We start from the raw sequence: 22,003 nt of genomic DNA, 5'->3' as shown, positions 1-22,003 counted from the left end.
TGTACGGTACAATGAAATACTTTTCATTTTGTGTATTTACAAGGCAATAGAGAAGCAGAAGAGGAAGAGAGAACATAGGATTTATCCATTGAATATGAAAAGGGTAACACTTGGTCAATTACACTGTCTGTACGGGGAACTTCGACCCTATCCTGTCAAGTTCTTCCAACATGGCTATAGAACTTCCACAATAAATTGGTCCAAGTCCATCCTAGATCAGCTTCACGTACAGTCCGACTGCCTACCTCTTCCGTTCTACGCTTGTCCGTTGTCAGTGTGGCGCACCCCATCTACTTTCCGCTGTTTTGATCTGTTTAGACGGAACCCAGCAGAACGTTCCGTCGACGGACACTGGAAATTTCCGTTTAGTCTGTCGCTGGCTGTGTGTTTTGGATGTAAGCTGGTGTGGCGGAAATTTCCGTCGCATTGCCTCTAGTGTGGCGCCTGCCTTAAGGTCAGACTGTCAACTAATTCTTCCCATTTTTCCATTCTGTGTTTTTGTACATTTTCACCGAAAAAGTTTTAGAGTTTGTTCTTTGTACGTGTACTGTAAGTGTACCAGAAAGTAGAATTCAGTGGGATAATCATACCATAATCAAGAGCTACTGTCTCTCCGGTCTGTTCGTACACCACACTTTATTTATCTATGTATATGAATCTGTCTTTTCCACAGAATTACAATTCATATTTTTTTCAAATGTCTCGTGGTTTATTGTTTTGGTCAGCCCTTTGCAGGATCCACACAATCAGCATTTGTTGTTGCCAATGTTCTTCAGGTTGAGTCTGCAGTATCCTGTCAAGAAAACTGTATATATTATTTTATGTAAGGTTTTCGGTCGAAATGAAAAAGTTAGTGTCACGAGCGGGATTCGAACCCACGACCTTCGGCTCTATGGTGATAGCTCAAGTGGTTAGAGCAGCGGCGTATTGAGCCGAAGGTCGTTGGTTCGAATCCCGCTCGAGACACTAACTTTTTCATTCCGACCAAAACCTTACATAAAAAGATTAATTAATTTAAAGAACTAATTTGGTCACTAGACCACTAAATATAATGGATGTATATTATGTAGAATTTTCAGTTTCTTCCTGCTTCTTCTTATATTTATTGATTTTTTGTTAACTTTAAAGGCATTCTTGGAGTGTTCGCATTAAGTGCTTTTCACTTTTTCTTCAGTTTTCTTATTATATCCTTCCGAAGGGATTAAAATCCTATCAGTTGCCTAGACAGTCCTTTCCTTCCAAGGACTTGTTCATTTCCCGCAATTACTGCACGACCTGAGACCCATTTGAGGATCTGACTTGTCGGATTTCTGTGTCTTTTATAGATGGTATTGTTTGTTAACTTAAGCAAAAATAAAACAATGACCATCGCTTTGTGTGGAATGTTGGATAATAGTATGAAAATTCGATTGTCCCATAGTTCTGTTCCAAATAAGTCGACAAAAGGAGATCTTGTCCCGAGGTTTGGTCCTTTCTATTCTAGGACGTTCACTTCCTCTTTTCCGTTAACATTAGGATCTTCATTAGGATCTTAGTAGAAGATAAAGCATTGTCACCCTCCAATAATATGTTATAGTAGAAAGGAAAACATTTTCTTTATCGTGCCAACGTTTCGATCTTTGTTAAGATCATCTTCAGGGCTCAAAGTGTTTGTTTTCTGCGTAATTGTGCTATTCTTGCGTGTCGTGTTGAGCGTGTCCAACATACATGACAAGAATGAAACAATTACGCAGAAAACAAACACTTTGTGCCCTGAAGATGATCTCAATAAAGGTCGAAACGTTGGCACGGTAAAGAAAATGTTTTTCTGAAACCTACATCACGCCAGACCGCATCTCACGATTTCCGAATAATCATCGACTAACGGTCACTAAACACCACACACGTAGAAAGGAAAATCATTTGTAAAAGAAGCTGGCGAAAGATCTTCATCCCTTTTGCTTTCAAGTTGTCTTCTGCTCTAAAATGACTGTAATAGTCTTAATTCTTATTACTGATCCCTCATCCTCAGTAGAGTGGGAAGTTCATTACTCCAAAGGACATCCGGGCATTTTCCATTCAATACCTGTACGTCTTAGTAGTTAGTACCCAATGGACCCTATGACTTTGAATTTCCGGGTTTGTTTCGTCTCCCCTGTTTTGCCTCTATGCAGAAATAAAGCAGATCATCGTACTGTATACTTATGGAGGAGAACAAGATGACTTTTTAGAGAGAGACTTGGCAAATTCGGAAAAAATTTGAGAGCTTAGCGCGAGTATCTTCGTCACCTAGTGCTTGCTTGTCTTGTCATCTTTGTGTTTATTCTTTCTCAACTGGCAGGATTAAGATTCACCCTTTCAAAAAAAAAAAAACAGCTCTTACTCACAGTTTGTCGTTTTCAACGATCCAGATTTCAGGCATTAAACGCTCATGATCGGTTGAAGTTGGATTAAGATCCTGTCGGCAGAACAAGAGGTCCTTTCTTTCAAGGTCACCCACTTGTATATTTCCCGCAATTCCTGAGCTCCCTGGGACCCAGTTCAGGATCTGATTCAAGCTTTTTTTTCTGGTTTTTATGTCGTATAAATTGTGGCGTGTGTTCACTTAATAAATTATGATGATAGCCTCGTTATTGTGAATTTATGAGAGAAGAAAAAACAAGTTTATTTTTAGAGAGACTTGTCAAGCTAGTAGCGACCTGGAGCTTTTTTTTACGATTCTTCCTTATTACTTGCTAAATACTATAATAACGTGACGATATTTGGTCGTAAATTATGAAGGAAAATGTTTACAAAGTGTTGAAAATACACCCAAAGGCACAAAAAAACCCGGGCACTCGTATTTTGATGTTTATTTCAAACTATATGTATTTTTATCGTTATATGAATCACAACATACTTATTTTAAAGTTAACCAAATTAAAAGAGATCGAAAATTAATGAGTTTTAATTATGGTTTGAGAGAAAATTCACCAGAAAATTATTTAGTAAAAGGTTAAAATTTAAATATTTATTACATGGTTTTGCTCTTAATACCGTGCAAGTAATCCCTACATCCTCCAAGAATGGATGACTAATCGAGCTAAATGCAATTAGTTATGCATTAACACGAATTTGTCCCCCAACAAATGGAGCGATGAGACTCCAGCTCTTTAGAAGAACTTCCTCAATGTACCTTAGTGCAGAAGATCCATTACACCACCCCCACCCCCAAAAAATGGAACGATGTGACCTCAGCTTCCAGAAGAACTTCCTCAATGTATCTTAGTGCAGAAGCTCCATTACACCCCCCCCCCCAACAAATGGAGCGTGGGATCCCAGCTCCCAGAAGAACTTCCTCAATGTACCTTAGTGCAGAAGCTCCATTCCAACCACTTCTCCAACAAATGGAGCGTGGGATCCCAGCTCCCAGAAGAACTTCCTCAATGTACCTTAGTGCATAAGATCCATTCCAACCCGTATCATAATTGATTGTCTTTGAAAAGGCTGTGACTCACTTATGGCACATGAAGCAAAATCTTCTCTACACACGGTCCTGGTCATGTGTTTGCCATAAGCCAAACTGGCCTATGAAGAGAACAGCCCCCCATTGTTCAAATGTCCAAACGAGATGCTGATTTCGCCTTTCTACTCGATGTCTCTCCAGTAGTAGAGGACTGTTCTTACGAAGCCTTCTGATGACTATTTTACAACTCACCCTTACTTTATGGACCGGTTTAAGCCGTTAAATGACAGTTCCATGGACGTAAGAGCCTAAGCCTAAGCATCGTCTCTAGCCTTCGTAAATCACTGTCGACTACACCCTTCTCTTCGATAGAGAAGGTGGTCCTAAACCACCGCAGACCATCTTCGATGATAGAGCGCGGCACACCCAAGACTTCGGGCTATGAAAACACCTTCCTAGTTGAGTGTCTGGCCAATAGGGAAGCGCTCATATATAGACAAAATACGGTGATTAGGAACCCGACAATCATTGTGAATGATAGGACGCATATCTGGAAAGTTGGACCCGCTAATTCTCGAAATGAAAACGTTATTATATGATATGTACAAAGGGAACAAAAAAAAGAGTTAAGGGCCACAGTACGAACCACTTCAAAGACCGTGTGGATCGACTGACAAAGGATGCAGTATTACATGGAGGCTACTAGGCCTCATCATGTCCTTCATTGGAAAACGTTTACAGAGGAAAGTGGAAATAAATGTATGACCACTCAAAACGAGAAAAAGGTAAATTCTATTCTGCGATCCAACTAGAAATCCAAAATAAGACTTGATTCTTTAAAATACACGGCCCAAGAGAATTTTTTACTTCCATCATTAGGCTGCGCTTCAACCACAATAGCCCCACATTTTCCGATTGAAATAACAAAATAAAAGGTTTTAATTCTTTTTTTTTTATTGGACACGATATTTTTTTTAAACAATTAATACCGAAAATAATGTTCTCTGTTAGCTAAAACCTCTATGCACCTGTTAGCCATACTGTTAATAAGGTTGACGTTAATTCCATAAGGAATTTGACTCCATACATGTTGCAACGCTCTCTCAGTTGTTGCAGGTCATCTGGCTGCGGGTGGTGATCGAAAAGCCTTCTCTGCAACGCACCCACATGTGCTCAATGGGATTGAGGCCTGGAGACAATGTGGGAAGGGGCAGATGGGAAATTCCCAGGTTTTGTAAACATTGATAAACATAAATCCAAAATTCCAAAAATCGAAAATATATTCCTTGATAATTTCTTGGACATAACGGTCTGCGATGCGGTTGCCTCCAACAATATGGAGTTTAGTTCGTTCTCCAGTGTAAATCCCAGCCCAGACCGCATCCCGTGTTCTCGGTAGACTGTTCGGTGCCTGCCTTCGCTCTACAGACAGAAACGCGACTCATCAGTAAATATAACAGCATTCCAATTGGTGTTTTCTTCTAGGCGCTCGCTGCAACTTATCCTTGGATACCAAATCCTGTCTGCATAGACGAGGGATGGTGCATAACCATCTCAACTACGGGACAGCGAAAAATCGTTCAAAATACAAGCCCAGGTGCATGGGAATGGACTCGTAGTGGCATAGTGGTGAGGCTCCTGGCGAGTACTTAGAGCCTGTTGTTCGGTGATGCCCGCATGGGCGTCCTTTACCAAAGGCAGGTTCCCCTAGGGGGTGGTTAGAAATTCCTCTTTAAACGAAACCGTGGCCGGACCGGATTCGGAAGTTCTTACGCTGGAGGAGCCCCAACGCTCAGGAAGATAGAGTTGTCGTCTCTACGGAGCGCGTTGGTAGCCGGTTGATGCATTTCAGGCTTCAGCCCTTTTTGGGTATCTTTTCCTCGCGGCACACGGTTAAGTACACAATGTTGACCCACCCCTTTGGACGGGGCAAGCGGGAGAAGTCGGTATGTCTGTTTGATTAGTCTATGGATTTGGTGGCTTCTACACCGAACCTCATGGTGTACACACCATCTACCGAGAACGGAGGTGAGTCGCTCCTAACTTGAGAAACTAAACGTGTGATAGGCCTATGTGCCAGGTGCGCACGTTAGAGTACCTCATTGTCTCAGACATTGCACCATATCCTACTGAGCTGCTGTTGGCGGCCTGTTGCCAGGGGCTACGATGTGATGCCAACTTCCCAAAATTGTATTTGTTGATCAAAGCCTTGCCAAAACATCTTACACTCCATTTAGGTTTTGGCGGGCACTATGTAAAGGGTTCAGTCTTGCAGCAATGCCAATATTTCTGACCTCCCTTAGCGTCTTAATGCACTGAAATCCACTACCAGGACCCCTATTGGCACTTCCAGTCTCTAGGAATAAGCCCAGGAAGCCATACTCAGAGAAACGCCAACTGCCTCTGCGCTATCCACTTCCCGGTGACCTCGATGACTCCCACAATAATATTGCGAACTTCTGGTTCAAGATGTCTTTCCATGGTTTAAGAGAATACAACTTGATTAAAAAGGAGAAAATACAAGAAAAGATATTTGTTTACAAAATGAATAATCTTCATGTTTACTGCTCTTAAGTAAATGCTTTATTAAAAATGAGGATTAAAATTTGTTTGATTTTAAAGCTTGTTAGTATAAGAATAAATATAAATATTCCTATTCATTTGTGAACAGTTTATATAATTACAAAAAATCGAACGAAATCCAAATATGTATAAGTAGGTTCTTATAAGAATCCCAGAAACCTGAGGTGTGGCCAATGTGAGGCAAAAAAACTTAATGCCGAGTTATGAAATATAAGCAAATAAATATAATCTGGGTTTTTAACTTTGAATGTATAAAACAGTTCACTTATTCATCATCTGTTTGAATCCTTCACAAAATTGTCCTCATCACTCTTCTTAATTAATTCTTTAAAATAACTCCGATTTAATTCCGACATAATTCGCACTTAACTTTAATATAATACGTATTTACGCAACATTTTTTATATCATCTAGCACGATAATGATGACAGTACGGATATAATATTTATCGAGGATGGAAAGATATAAAATGATTTTTGTAGCCAGTACAACCCGTTCGGCTCGTTGGTCTAGGGGTATGATTCTCGCTTCGGGTGCGAGAGGTCCCGGGTTCAAATCCCGGACGAGCCCAAAACCTACTTTTCAATTTTTTACATTTTTTTCAAAAGAAACGTTATGATTTTACATTCTTAAATTCGTTTATAAGCTTTAAATTCAGCAGGGGTTTTTTTTGGTTTTTAAAGTAAAATTATAAAATTAGAACAGACTAAATCAAACTTCTTACAATAATGCGTACAAATTTTACAACACTTTAAATAATTAATATTAATTTTTAAAAAAGTTAGTCGTGAGATTTAAGGACGCAGCGAGCACAGGCGGACCTTCGTCGGGCAAATGTTCAACAATTGGCAAACCAACTTTACACAGTTGATTTTCAATTATTTAATTATCGTTAGCCGATAACCAATAATTACATTATCAAAATGTATAGATTATTAAACCTTGTTGCTGAACGGTGCTGTGTTATTTATCACATCATTGACCTGATAAAAACCTGTTTGATACTTTTTTCACCTGAATAAGGCCTGTTATTTAACTAAAACTTATTCATGTTTACATTTTTCTTTATTTTTCAGCAAGTCCTATCGATGCCGGAAGACGATCCTAGAAGGATGGAATTAATAAGGAAGTTCGCCGCCATTTACGGAAGATTCGACTGCAAAAGGAAGCCCGAGAAACCTTTGACACTGCACGAAGTGAGTTTTTGTTCAAATCGACCTAACTCGAAAGTTTTTCATAAACCGTGCATGATTAGAAAAGAAATTCTTTAAATTACAATTAAATTACAAAGCCCCTCACGAAAAAAGGTAGATAATAAAAAAAAAACTTAGTAAATCTAAATAATTTTTTTTGGCTTTTCCCTTCACAATTTCACGGTCATTACGCCAGGACGTTAGCGGTGTTCCGTTATATCTCATTGAAAATATTAAATGGGATGGGGAGGCCAAAAAAAGAGATCCTCGGCTGAAGATAAGTCTGTTTACTCAACAAAATCTAGGTCATACCTTCGGGGGTGGTATGGAAAGCGGGGTATTGTCGTCTTTTGATTCAATAGGCAGATGCCCAAATTAAAGATCGGACCAGAACAAGTTTTTTTTCTCTCTCTTTCACCACCCCTCCCACAACAAAGTTTTTATTCGTTCTCGATAACCCTTTCAAGTTTTGATAATCATTATGCATGCATGACGGCCGGGTCCACTCCTTAACGTGATGTACAGATGACTCCATTGTGGAAACACATGCCGCCGCTGATGTTCCCGAGTAGACAATGGGCCGTTCCGATGGACAATTAAGTGGATACGCCGCTGTTAAGCTCCCCGAAGTTCCAGACTTGACAAATTAAGCCGGTTACCATCCGGTTGCGTAATGTGTTGCTATTTCATGAACGTCCACCGTTTGAAAGATTTTCGTGAAATGTCCCCTCTAAAGTACGCTTCACATCATCGGTGGGATTCACTTGTGGACAACCGCCAGTACTGGTCAACGTTAAAAAATAGTGGCGATTTGAAAGAAAAAATAATATTAAAATGGGCGTTCATCTTCATCTTTGTGTGGAGAAATGTATGGAATTATGAGAAATAAAAGCCGTATGTCGTGGGTTCGAATCCCGCTCGTCACACTAACTTTTTCATTTCAACCAAAACCTTACATAAACAGATTAATTAATTGAAAGAAGTAATTTGGTCAATCGGACCACTAAATATAAGGGATTTAGTATGAAATAAATATAAACCTATTCATAAAAATATATATGCATGTATACAAACAAACTAAACTCAATAAATAAACAATAACAAAAAATACACGAAAGAAAATAAAAAACATACATATGCAAATACAAACAACACAAAAATATGTAAAAAAATACATAAATAAACACACAATACACAAGTACAAACAAACGAAAACCATCACGCAAACAAGAACATTTTTCACGCGCAAATACAAATGTACAGAAAATAACTCAAACTCCAAACAAACCCACATATGTACAGAAACTATCATAACATATACAATAAGACATAAATAAACAAACACGAAGAAAACTTGCACTCAAATAAATAACCGCAAAAATACTTGTAAAAAAATAAAAACCTTGCTCGAATAAACACACACACACAAACACAAAAGCACAACAACGTGTATGTCCAAAACATGCAAAATAAAATGCATATGGACAAAACATATACAGAATAAAACATTGAGAAACAAAAGCACGCTAAAATAAAAATAACCACAAAAACTGATAAAAAACTAAAATCCTTGTTCAAGCAAACATACAAACACATTAAGCACAAATAATTATCTAGTTTCTTACCAACAAATATACAAAATAAAATGCATACTACGACCAAAACAAAAACACAATAAAACCCTGAGAAACAAAAAATTGCAAATAAAAACGAGAAAAAAAATTTGTAAAAACTAAAATCCTGGCTCAAACAAACATAAAAGCACAAAAAAATAATAAATAACTTATATGTACACACAAAGATAAAAAATAAAATGCATATGAGCAAAACAAAAACAAACACAATAAAACATTTAGAAACAAAAACACACTAAAATAAAAATAACCACAAAAAACTGGCAAAAAATTAAAACCCTTGTTCAAGCAAACACGTAAACACTTTAAGCACAAATAATTATCTAGTTTTTACCCACAAAGATACAAAATAAAATGCATACAATATCAAAACAAAAACACTCAAATAAAAATAAGAAAAAACTCATAAAAACTGAAATCCTGGCTCAAACAAACACACACAAACCCAAAAGCACAAACAATAACTTATATGTACACACAATGATAGAAAATAAATGCATACGAACAAAACAAAAACGAACACAATAAAACATTGACAAACAAAAAACACATTAAAATAAAAATAACCACAAAAACAGGAAAAAACTGAAATCCTTGTTCAAGCGAACACACAAACAGTTTAAGCACAAATAATTATCTAGTTTTTTCCAACAAAGATACAAAATAAAATGCATACGACCAAAACAAAAACACACAATAAAACCCTGAGAAACAAAAAAAATGAGAAAAAAAACTTGTAAAAACTAAAATCCTGGCTCAAACAAACACACACAAACCCAAAAGCGCAAACAATAACTTATATGTACACACAAAGATAGAAAATAAAATGCATTTGAGCAAAACAAAAACAAATATGATAAAACATTGAGAAACAAAAGCGCACTCAAATACAAATAACCACAAAAAACTGGTAAAAAAACTAAAATCCTTTCTCAAACAAACACACACACACAAACACAAAAGCACAAACATTTACTTATATGTAGACTTGAACATACAAACCAAACTCATAAAATAAAACAAAAAAACATTCAAACAAAAAATAACGACATACACTTAACTGTAGGCAAAAAGTCACACATAAATAAATAAACATGGGCAATACAAACTAATACTATCATTCAAATAAACACATAAACAAACACATAAGCACACACAATAACATAGACATACAAACACAAAATACAAACACATACACAATAATGCAATTAAAAACAAAATAACCACACTAACACATAAGCGTAAACAAGCCACCCCCATTTCGGGAAAAAAAATATATCCCCATACAAAACAAACCTCAAATAATGACAAAAACACATACGTGTATATAGAAATATTGCATTATTATATTACATATAAGGACTTCTTTCCCAACTACAATAACCTTGAAGTGAAAGACTATTGAACATTCATTGTTCAATTTACCATCTTTAATATTTTTCATTTCTGTTTGTTGATTTTCAAGATTAATAATCTTACAATTAGAAAGATCAAAAATTAACAATACTTCATTAATTAATAAATTCATAATATTTAGGGAATTAATGAAACTTAAAACCTCCTGTGTGTGGTTTGAATGTTTATTTCTATCAGCTATTTAACCTCCTTTTAATGGATAAGGACATTTAGTAAAGTCACAGTCAAATGAAAACATATAATATAAACCAGTATTGCTTAACTGTGTTGATTATACTTGGACTTAACAAATAATTTTTGCTTGATAATTTACTCTACAGATATACCAACTTCACCCTCCACCATACTTGCACTCTTTGCCGAAGTCACAGCTGGGCTATCTTCTGATCCCATCCCATAATTGCTTCGGAGGAGCTCCAAGCATGTCCTGCATACAGCCTGGCATGTAAAGCTTGATTGAAGCATAATCACATATCATTGAACCTTCGAAACAAAACCCCTCAAACAATATTCCTCAATAATACTCTCATGGCAAAAACAGACTTCGTCTGCTACCTTCGCTTCCATCTAGACTCAAGAGCTGAAACCAACACGACTAAAACAACAAGAATTAAACAAACATTTTCAACTATTTTTCAGACTACTGTCATGCAAATCTAACATTTAAAAAAAACAAGCCGGACATTCTACAAGACTGTACTAAAATCAATCTGGGCATAAGATCTAAGAATATGGAGCTCTGCTAAACCTTCCAACATCAAAAGAATACAGTCGATCCAAAGTTCTCAGATCCTTCTCAATGCTCCCTATTACATCTCCGACATCATCCTTCACAATGACATCAAAATCCCTCTCGGGGAAAAAAATCCTTTAACATTTTAACACTTTCCACACAAAACTCTCCTCTCACCCCAATCGAGTTGCCCAATAGAACCTAAAACTTGATCCACTTCCAATTCTTTTCAAATGCAAATTATATTTGGAGTAATGACGCAACATTTAAAGTAAAACAAATAATCGGTTGACCAAACTAAAGGAAGAGGGCCAAAAAATGGATCTTTTCACCTACTCTAGCTTATAAAAAATTTATTTAAAAAAATGCAAAACATATACTTGAAAAAGAATGACATTAAAAAAGCTCACTGCTGTAATGGTACATACAAAAAAAAAATTAAAATTATCTTTTTTTTTAATTTAAAAAACTAATGATTTTTGTGTGTAATTACAATTAATTAAGGTTTTTAGTTGAGATGAAAAAAAGTCAATGGCACAAGCGGGATTCGAACCCACGATCTTCAGCTAGATACGCCGCTGCTCTACCACCTGAGCTATCGTGACCTCGATCCACTCAGACACTAACTTCCCATCTCAACCACACCTTTTGAATTTTCCCTCCTTTTTACCATTTTACAAATGTCGTGTAATCAATTTGATTCTCGGCGACAAATGAAATGGCCACGGAGGACTCTAGTGAAGGTATACTTCATTTTAAACTTATTAAATTCACTAGTTTCGTGGTCCGCTTGACCAAGTAATATCTTACAATTAATTAAGGTTTTTAGTTGAGATGAAAAAAGTCAATGGCACGAGCGGGATTCGAACCCACGACGTTTGGCTAGATACGCCGCTTCTCTACCACTTGAGCTATCGTGACCTCGATCCACTCGGACATCAACTTCCTATCTCAACCCCACCATATGAGTTTTCCCTCCTTTTTGCCATATTTCAATTTTTATATATTTTTTTCATCTCAACTAAAAACCTTAATTAATTGTAATGTATTAATTGGTCAAGCGGACCACAAAATTAGTGAATTTGTGTGTAATCTGGAACTCCTACAAAGGTGGCATCACTTTCAGCGTCTCGATCAGAAGAGATCCACTGAGTCATTCCATTTTTGGAAGGTGGCCTTCAGCCGATGATGCCTGAGGTTTCATAAGTACGCAACAAAACCCAATAAAACACCTTGAACAACCCCTTATCCAATAGAAACCATCCTACAATCCACCAGACGATTGTAGAGGAGATGGCCTCGTGACTTCAATATGTTATTGTTCCACTTTTATAAATTATTAAAATGTTCTGTTTAGAATTGTAGAAAATGTTAAAATATTGTTGATTTATAAAAAAATATATTTCTCTTTTGTGTTTTAGGTTTCAGTAAATGAGGCGGCGGCTCAGATTTGCAGGTTCATGCCGGCTCTTCTTACTAGAAGGAACGAGCTATTTCCCTTAGCAAGGCAAGTTGTGCGGGACTCAGGATACCACTATTCCAAAGGCCATTCAAAGTAAACAAACAAACATTGACCCTTCTGTTGTTGGACATTGTTAAAATGTTAGAAATTTTGTTGTAGTCTAATAACACTCAATTGGTTACACTAGAAAAAAAAAGTTGTATGTTAGATAATTGGTGTTTTGGTTTGGTCACACTAAACTAGTTATTTAGTTTATGTAGAATTTTTATTCACTAGATAGAGGATAAATCACTTTTATTTAGTACGTTATATGTGTGTCTATACATATAAGGCCTGAGTTATTTTGTTTGTTTTTTTCTCAAAGCATGATATTTAATTATTGCATGGTGTGTTTTTCAGTGTCGATCAGAAACTGTAGAACTTATAGCACTAATCATTTTTTTTTTGTTTTTTTTTTTTAGATCATACTCAAGAGGCTCGATATACAATAATGGTGATCAGCCAGTTTCAAAACGCCCTAGGAATGACAATTACTCCTCTGAAAACGATGAAACAATCCAAAAGCGACAAGTTTGTTACAAACCTTGATATTTTTTCTCAATATTATTAGAAACATTGTTGATTTGATTGTCAATTTTAGGAGAGGCTAGACCAAATAGCTGAAGAACTACAGAACGTGAATGATAGGACTGAAGGCCTGCTTGGAACCAACGGCAAAGCGGACGATGGTGTGCAGAAACAGGTCGACGCTCTGTTAGCGAGGCAACAGCAGCTCTTGCACGAGCAGACACAGCTTGTAAACCAGTCGCTACAGCCCAACAGGTACAAAAGGGCTGGAACAAGTTAAAAACTGGCGGAAAAAAAATTAATTTGGCAAGAGCTGGTTGTGCACTCAAGACATATGAAGAATATTGCACAATTTTTTAACAATCGTTAATATTTTTTCACAGATGGAATTGAAATGACAATCATTTCATGCATTTTTTATTTTTATTTTTATTATTTTCAAAGTAGTTTTGCGAAGTAGCTTTTGTTAATTTTAAATCATCTCTCAGCATGATTTTCTGTTTAATGCCTTGTATGTTTTTCACTTTTCTAAAAGGAACTCCGTGGGCAAATAACCATTTTTCTTTGTAGTTCTCTCTGTTTGAAAAATTAAAACTTTCTCTCAGGTTGTACAAGCAGAACAGTAGTGGTAAAATCGTATTTGCTGACCATGATAGATTTGACACTGACGACACCGATTCCCAATTGTCATTCAGCAATGACAGCTCACCACTCCCGGTAATTATATTCCATTTACAAAAATATTCTTTTAAAAATTAATAGTGGGCAAAATTTAAGATTTAAAAATAAAAACTTATGGAAATAAATTGTAATTTCAGGAAATCGGTGACTCCAGGGATTCGATGAGTAGAGAGTGCGATCCCACTGAGATCAGCCACTTTAAAGGAAGTCAGGTAAAGCAAGGCCGATTTTTACCAAATTGCGGTAATTCTTAAACTCGCTGAAGCTTTTTAACAAAAAATTGGCTGTGCACAAAATGATTATTAGTTGCTAACACCGTAATGATCATCACGAACCAACAACAATAGCACATTAGCACTCAGAAAATGGTTATTTGAATGTAGTCTCACTTTTTTTTTCTAGAGGATTTTACAGCATTTTATGAAATTGGAGTCTGGCAATATACCAATAATAACACTACTCGATATTTGAATTTTTTTCTTAATGGCTGGAAATTAGTGTTCTCTGAAAGTTTTTTGCACTGATTTTTAAAACATTAATTGTTTCGTTTTATCGCATACAGATTTTTTACAAATAAGTTGTATACGCCCAGCAATATAACATCAAAAACAGGTTATTTGGCAAATGTACAATTGAAAAAATAAAAATTTATTAGTGGGAAGTATATACGTTGCGCTTGATAGTAGAAATAAACTTTGTGTCTTGTAATTATCGCACTTTTGTTAAGTCAATAAGTTTAAAATGGAGTCGAACCCACAACATTTTTGGGTACTCCTCATTGTCGTCCATTTTCTATCAGACAGTGGTTTTCCCTCTTGAGATGCCATCATGTTAATGTTGGTACGTTTGTTCCATCGTTTTGACGTCTCGATGGAACCTTGCACCATGTTCTTCACTTCAACCCCAAAATTTTTATAAAAATACTTCAGATTTGAGCGTAGAATGTGCATTTTCACACTAATGCCGCATCCAAGAGTAAAAGAGTCAACCACAATAGCATTTTTGAAAATTTTTTGATAGTTTGGATTTCTCTTCTTGCCCAGGATCTCTTCAAACTTGAAGCCCGGCCACATGTGCTTTTCTGTGTCCTTCAATATTGTATCGAATTCTTGGATGTTACTCAGTTTGCAAATCTGTGGGACTGTGAAAATTCCAAATCTAATTTTCTGTTGTGTGAGGTATTGAAAACACGTTTTACAGGTGCCTTTGACAAAATGTTTCACTAGCCCAAGTTTAATATGCCAAAAAATGGAAGCAATTCACTAGTTTCATGGTCTGCTTGACCAATTAATATATTACAATTAATTGAGGTTTTCAGTTGAGATAAAAAAGCCAATGGCATGAGCGGGATTCGAACCCACGATCTTCGGCTTGATACGCCGCTGCTCTACCACTTGAGCTATCGTGACTTCGATCCACTCGGACACCAACTTCCCATCTCAACCGCATCTTTTGAATTTTCCCTCCTTTTTGCCATTTTTCAAATGTCGTGTAATCGGGTTGGATTCTCGGCGACAAATGAAATGGCCATGGTGAGCTTTAGTGAAGTATACTTCATTTTAAACTTATTAAATTCACTAGAAATTGAATAGTTCAAGTGGTAGAGCAGTGGCGTATCAAGCCGAAGATCGTGGGTTCGAATCCCGCTCGTGCCATGGCTTTTTTATGTCAACTGAAAACCTTAATTAATTGTAAATTGGAAGCAATATTTTGCCTGCTCTTGACTATCTAACTTACAAAGAAATCAAAAAATTTATGAAATCATTGGACAAGTAGAAGCCGTATAATCTTAAAATCCCAATACAGTTTGTATTTTTGTATTGTCCACTAACAAAAAGCATTTTCATGCTTATATTATAACTCAATTTCTGCTCTACTTTTTTTATTTTTTTATTTATTTATTATTATCGCCAAAAGTGAATTGGAGGCCTATTTTATTTGGAGAAAAAAAAACCGTGTGTGATAGAAGAAAATCAAGTTCATATTCATGTTTAGCAACCAGAAATTAATGAAAAATAAGGACTTTTTTCAGTCATAGAAAATGGTGTTGATTGGGGTAACTAATCTTTAAAAATAGCAAGAATAATCTTACATACAGTTTAATTAACCAAAAAGGTGTTTGTTTTCAAGTAACTATTTCAAAAATTTAATTAAAAGCATGTTATTAATATTGGTATCATAACAATATTTGATTTTCAGAAAATAAGTATTAATTGATCAATTTAAACAAATATTTTGTATTTTTGAACGAATAATTACAGATCTGTTTAAAAATTGAAATTGTTCTGAATCTGAAGTTTCTGAAAATCAATGCGATTTATGATTAATCAAGCTTAATTTAATCTATTACAATTAATTAAGGCTTTTAGTTGAGATAAAAAAGTAATGGCACGAGCGGGATTCGAACCCACGATCTTCAGCTTGATACGCAGCTGCTCTACCACTTGAGCTATTGTGACCTTGATCCACTCGGACACTAACTTCCCATCTCAACCGCACCTTTTGAATTTTCCCTCCTTTTTGCCATTTTTGAAATGTCGTGTAAATTGGTAAAGCGGACCACAAAATTAGTGAACTTAATTTAATCATTTTTAATGTACAAGGCATTATGATTTCATGGAAGCAAACTAGAAAGGACCATTTCAAAATCAAAAAAATTTTCCATTTGTTTTCATCTATATATTTATAAATTTATGGACAACAAGAGAACAGGAGGGCAGTCTAGTAAAAAGAAATCAGGCGATTTTTGCAAATATCACCATATCTGTACAAACTGAATAAATATAAAGAAATTCCGGCAAAATTTGAAATAGTTTGTACAGGCATGACGATGTGCCCAAAATCGCCAAAAAGTCCTAAATTAATCCACTTTCTTTTATCCAGGCCATCTTGTTATCTTCTATTATTCATTGTAAGTCCTACTGAACAAATTTTTCAATGATGTGAATGTATTATTTATTAATCCGTATATGTATTTAGTAGTCATAATTGACTTTATTAATTATTTAAATTAATTGTAGTTTTAATCTAAGGCCTTGGTTGAGTTGAAAAACCGAGTTCATGAGCGGGATTCGAACCAACGACCTTCAGCTCAATCTGCCACTGCTCTAACCCCTTGACTTATCATGTCACGAGGCCGAAGGTCATAGGTTCAAATACTACTCGTGACGCTGGCTTTTTCATCTCAACCAAGACCTTAAATTAAAAGTATAATTAATTTAAATGTATGATTTATGTATATATGTTCCTTCAGACTCAACTTGAGAAAATCTTACCCATGAAAATCAACAATTATGCAAAAATACGACTTAAGTTTCATATACAGTTTATTGTCTTAGTTTTTATTATTATTTAACATTGTAATGTAAACAGCTTAAACTTAAAGACCCAGTTGTCATGATATATCCTGTGAAGAAAAGTACAATATTTACGATAACAACTACAGCAAGAAAAAAATTGGATGCAGTGAAAACTTAACAAGAAAGTAGTATAAAGAATCATAAATTGACCGAGCAATTAATTATTATTAAGTGTAAACTAAAAAAAAAGTCATCAGGTAATGAAGAATATTTTGGGATTTGGTGGTTGGGTTGCACAGTTCATAGATACTAACAATACAAAGTAACTAAGCATGCGTTTGCGCTACAGTACTAACATTTTTATAAATGGGTTGCAAGCATGATAGGAAAGGGTTTAAATTTTAGAAAATGTATTCATTGTGTTTAAAACGGCATTTACAGGTAGACACAGATGATGAACACAATGTGAAAGAGCTCAACAGCAAAGTCGGTAAGGAGAAGGCCGACACATTTGACAATTCATTTTTCCACGAGAACAAAGTGAAGGTTTGCTAGAAAACGCTTTTCTGTTTTATAAAAGTTGAACTATTTTTGAAATTATTTTCCTTTCTTTTCAGGTTATCGCATCGAGCGGAGGGAATATTATTGCCGTTGCTAATCCTGCTCTTTCCATGTCACCGGCGATCTCGCTTGACAACGGAAGGTCACTTCTGAAAAAAGAACAGCTTTCCATCATCGACCCCAAAGTAGTTTAAACAATCGGCTTATTATTTATAACTGTACTATATGTAAATAATGTAATTTATGTATAAATTATTTCAATTGTTATGCCAAAGTTGTACATATTATTGTTGTTTGAAAACATTTTATTTAAATTTCTAAACCTACATTCCTATTGTTATAATTTTTTTTCTAGTGATAAAGACATACACAATCTGTTTATATCTATATCACTAAACAAAAAATTAAATTCAAATACTTTTATGAAAAAATCTGTCATAAAGTTGATTGTTATGATAAATATAAAATTTAAAAATAATGTTTCTGTGTACAGTATAATTTTAATATATCTTTTCAGTTCCTTTTTACAAAATTTCAATATTAGTAATAAAATAGATACTTCTCTTTAAAAAAAAAAAACTTTTTATCCCTTTTGAAATTATTAGGTGTTCTCAAATAATGTGTATTTAAAAATCATAACATAATTTTTAATTAAATGGCTCTTTTTTTTTAAATCCCTTTTATTTTCTCTCCATTTATACTCAACAGTCATCTTATGACAATATTCTGTGATTTGTGTGTTTAATTGTTACTACACCAGCCCATACACACAAATCAGTTAGATTTCTTGTCTTTTTTATGTGCTATGTATAAATCTATATGTAGAAGAAAACAAGAGCATAATTAATTGTAATTAAATTACAAAATAAAGAAACTTTTCATTAAGTCCTAAATTGCTAATATTTATTTATGTCTTTTACAAATACCCTGGTCTGCATCTCTTTATTTGCTTGGTGCCTTTGAAACAGTGTACCATTTCATGATCATACAGTTGTCGGTCTATGTGTTATTTTTAAATAGAACGGAAGAAGATAAAAAAACATCCCTGCTGAATCGATACCTCATAGTTTACAAGATAAATGCCAAAGAAATCCAAAAATTTGTTTGCGACGAATTTGCGCATTTTCTTTTTGAAAACAACCCTGTGAGCCAATTGGCGCAAGACATAAACTCAAAAACCCCATAGATTACATAAATTCAAAAAATGAGTTTGTTTCGTAAAATTTCCACTTGTCCTTATACGAAAAGACCCTGCTAAGTCGATTTTTGCAAGTATTAAGTTCGTAAACCTCGAAGTCGACAAAAGAAACTAAATAAAAAATCCGATTTTTTTAAAACGAATTTGCACTTATTCTTCTTGGAAACGACTCTCCTGAGTCAATTGGTGCAAGAGTTAAGCTCGTAAACATCACAGCTTACAAAATAAACGCCAAAGAAATCAAAAAATTTGTTGCGACGAATTTGCACATTTTCTTATTGAAAACAACCCTGTGAGCCAATTGGCGCAAGAGAGAAGCTCAAAAACCTCATAGATTACAAGATAAACGCAAAAAATCAGTTTTTTCGTAAAATTTCCACTTGTCCTTATACGAAAAGACCCTGCTAGGTCGATTTTTGCAAGTATTAAGTTCGTAAACCTCGAAGTCGACGAAAGAAACTAAATAAAAAAATCCGAAATTATTTTGGGGATGAATTTGCACTTGTTCTTCTTGGAAACGACTCTGCTGAGCAAAATTTAAGCACGTAAACAAGATACAAATACAAATAAAAACTTGTTTTATTTGTACTTCTTTTCAATGGAAACTATCCTGCTGATTGGATTTTCGCTTGAATTAGACTCACAAACCTCCAACACATAACAAAACCTCACCAAGACAAAATAGACGTTGAAACAGCATTAAATCTTATCCACAGAACAACAGGAAAGCGCAAGACACTTAGTGGCCAACAGAGAAAACACACGATCAAAACGACACAAACAATGATGAATTAAAATCATTTAAAAAAAAAATACAAACTAAGGAAATACGACTTACTATGCGAGTAGACGAAAGCAACGCAGATATAACAAAATCAGGCTGCATTAACAAATCAAACAGTTCTATAAAAATAATAAAAAAATAAAAAACTGACTACAAAGACCCCACAAATAAATTTCGAAAAAGCATCCAAGACACAATTAACAAATCCCTTTTAATCATAGCCCCGAAAAAACTTGCAAACTCAGAACACTCCCAAAAATACCCAGACGAATTATATTAACGAGACCAACTAAACTACAAACCAGCCTCCGCATACAATCTCCCAAAACACACCTCAAACTAAACGACACATACTGTCTTAAAAAACTCATAAAAAATTATCAATATCCAAGACACACAAATTAAAACTACTACTAAAGTAATATCATTTGGCATGACAAACCTATATCCATCAATTCCACTAAAGGAAACGATGGACATACANTCCACGTTTCTGAATAATTATCGATTAACGGTCACTAATCACCACACATAGATGACGTACTGACAGATCTGAAAATCAATACACAAAAACATACAATTCACTAAAGAAACAGTCAGTATAAACTTTCTCGACTTAACAAACACAAAAACAGAAGGCAAACTACAATTAGACATATGCAGAAAACATCATAGGAGCCGACTCATAACAACCACACAGACACAAAATGGCAATACCTGAGAGATACGAAAACGGTCACTAAATGGACCACAGTGACATACATTGGGGTAAAAATGTACAAATTTATTTATTCAACAAATTAGTCATAAAAACCACAAACACAATAGGATTACTAACAATAAAACAAAACAAAAAAGACGGACTTACTAAAGACAAAATAGAATATACACATTAACATGGCAATGAGAAGACGAGGATGGTAGATAACAATCAAACAATAAATTCCTGAGTTTATGAAGTTTTTTGAACTAAAGTTTTATATTTTATTGTAAATAAATGATTAATATACACTGCAAATGAAAAATTCCAGGCCTAAAATAACATAATAATCTATTCAAAACCATATTGTTAAAGATATTTCGATTTATTAAAAAAAAAAAATAATTAAAAAATTCTTATGGCATTCCGTACTATTTGATTTTACGTTTTGTTTCATTTATACAAATTTCAAACACAAATCAAGTTATTTTCTAAGTGCATCAAGTCAAAAACAAACTAGGTCCAGTCCGAGCGAACACATATCAGCATAACAGTAAAACACGGATTATTTCTCTCCTCTGTGTGTTTTCGGGGTGGACAACAAGGGAAGAATAACAAGTGTAAAAAAAAGTGCAGAAATGAGAAAAACAAGGCAGAGGAAGAGGCAGAACGCTCATAGCGAAATGGGGGCAAGATAGGGCTTGGGAGATCGTTGCCCTTTCTTGTTCCTCCGGCTAAACTAACTGTACTTCTCCACTACTTCTCCTTCTAACCTTTCTTCATGTTTTCAGTTTCATAGCCACTCTCTCCATCTCTTTCTCTTTCTCTTTTCTCCTTTTCCGCCTCGAAAGCTCTTTATTTCAATCGTAACGGCGCCATAAAAAAAAGTACATAACTGTGAGTTATTTTTTTCACTCTCTCGAATAGTACACGGTGAGATTCGTCGCAATAATCAAAACATTTATAAACGTAGATACGGTGACATAATCTTATAAATGCAGATTTTCAAGTCGGAAGAATTTAGGCTAAGGTTATTTACTTACTGGGAAAAATTGTGCGACTTCTTCGGTTTGTTCCGTCAAAAAACTTCTGGAATGAAACAACAGCGAGAACGAGCGGACCAGGGTTAGACCGAACTTTCAAAACCTAAAATTCCCGATCAATTGTAATAACAATACAAAAAATTTTAATATAAAGAAGAAAATATGTAAACATCGTCTCGATCTCCCTGGCTCGTGTAATTTCTTGCATTTTGTTGTATAATTTTTTTTTTATTTGTATACAACTGTGTGGTGTATAGTGACCTTTAGTTAATGATTATTTGTAGATCGTGAGATGCGGTCTGGTGTGACGTAGGTTTTAGAAAAACATTTCCTTTATCGTGCCAACGTTTCGATCTTTATTGAGATCATCTTCAGTCCCTGGAATTTATAAACTTTGTTTAAATTTTACAAATACGTGTCTGTGAAAAAATGAATTTATACAATGCTAGCAATTTTAGATTTAAAAAAATGAATTTATACAATGCTAAAAAATTTAAATTCAAAAAATGAATTTATACAATACTAGAAAATGTTAGATTAAAATTAATTAAGGTTTTTAGTTGAGATTAAAAAAGTCAATGGCACGAGCGGGATTCGAACCCACTATCTTCTGATAGATACGCCGCTGCTCTACCACTTGAGCTATCGTGACCTCGATCCACTCGGACACCAACTTCCCATCTCAACCACACCTTTTGGAATTTTCCCTCCTTTTTGCCATTTTT

The 22,003-nt window shown here is 35.0% G+C and overlaps 1 protein-coding gene and 1 non-coding gene across 3 annotated transcripts in view; both read left to right on the top strand.

Annotated features, from left to right (window-relative positions):
* Positions 1-17,828, top strand: part of LOC106662027 (NGFI-A-binding protein homolog) — an 80,973-nt gene extending 63,145 nt beyond the window's left edge. The window contains exons 6-13 of one of the 2 annotated variants that reach the window (XM_014385822.2): positions 7,084-7,203; positions 12,405-12,490; positions 12,907-13,015; positions 13,086-13,267; positions 13,618-13,729; positions 13,831-13,905; positions 17,434-17,538; positions 17,610-17,828. In XM_014385822.2, the coding sequence (XP_014241308.1) occupies positions 7,084-7,203; positions 12,405-12,490; positions 12,907-13,015; positions 13,086-13,267; positions 13,618-13,729; positions 13,831-13,905; positions 17,434-17,538; positions 17,610-17,747 (927 nt within the window). In that variant the 3' untranslated portion in view covers positions 17,748-17,828. Of the gene's footprint in view, positions 1-7,083; positions 7,204-12,404; positions 12,539-12,906; positions 13,016-13,085; positions 13,268-13,617; positions 13,730-13,830; positions 13,906-17,433; positions 17,539-17,609 lie in introns of both variants that reach the window. The other variant, XM_014385821.2, reaches the window with a different exon arrangement.
* On the top strand, positions 6,506-6,577 carry Trnap-cgg. The gene has a single exon. It is a non-coding gene; the product is annotated as a tRNA-Pro (tRNA).
* Positions 17,829-22,003: the final 4,175 nt, after the last annotated feature.

This window comes from Cimex lectularius, unplaced genomic scaffold (assembly GCF_000648675.2).
Source record: "Cimex lectularius strain Harlan isolate CLEC.00 unplaced genomic scaffold, Clec_2.1 scaffold34, whole genome shotgun sequence".
In the NCBI taxonomy this organism is placed as follows: domain Eukaryota; kingdom Metazoa; phylum Arthropoda; class Insecta; order Hemiptera; family Cimicidae; genus Cimex; species Cimex lectularius.
The sequence above is the reverse complement of the archived record's forward strand: the minus strand, read 5'-3'. Positions and strand labels throughout refer to the sequence as shown.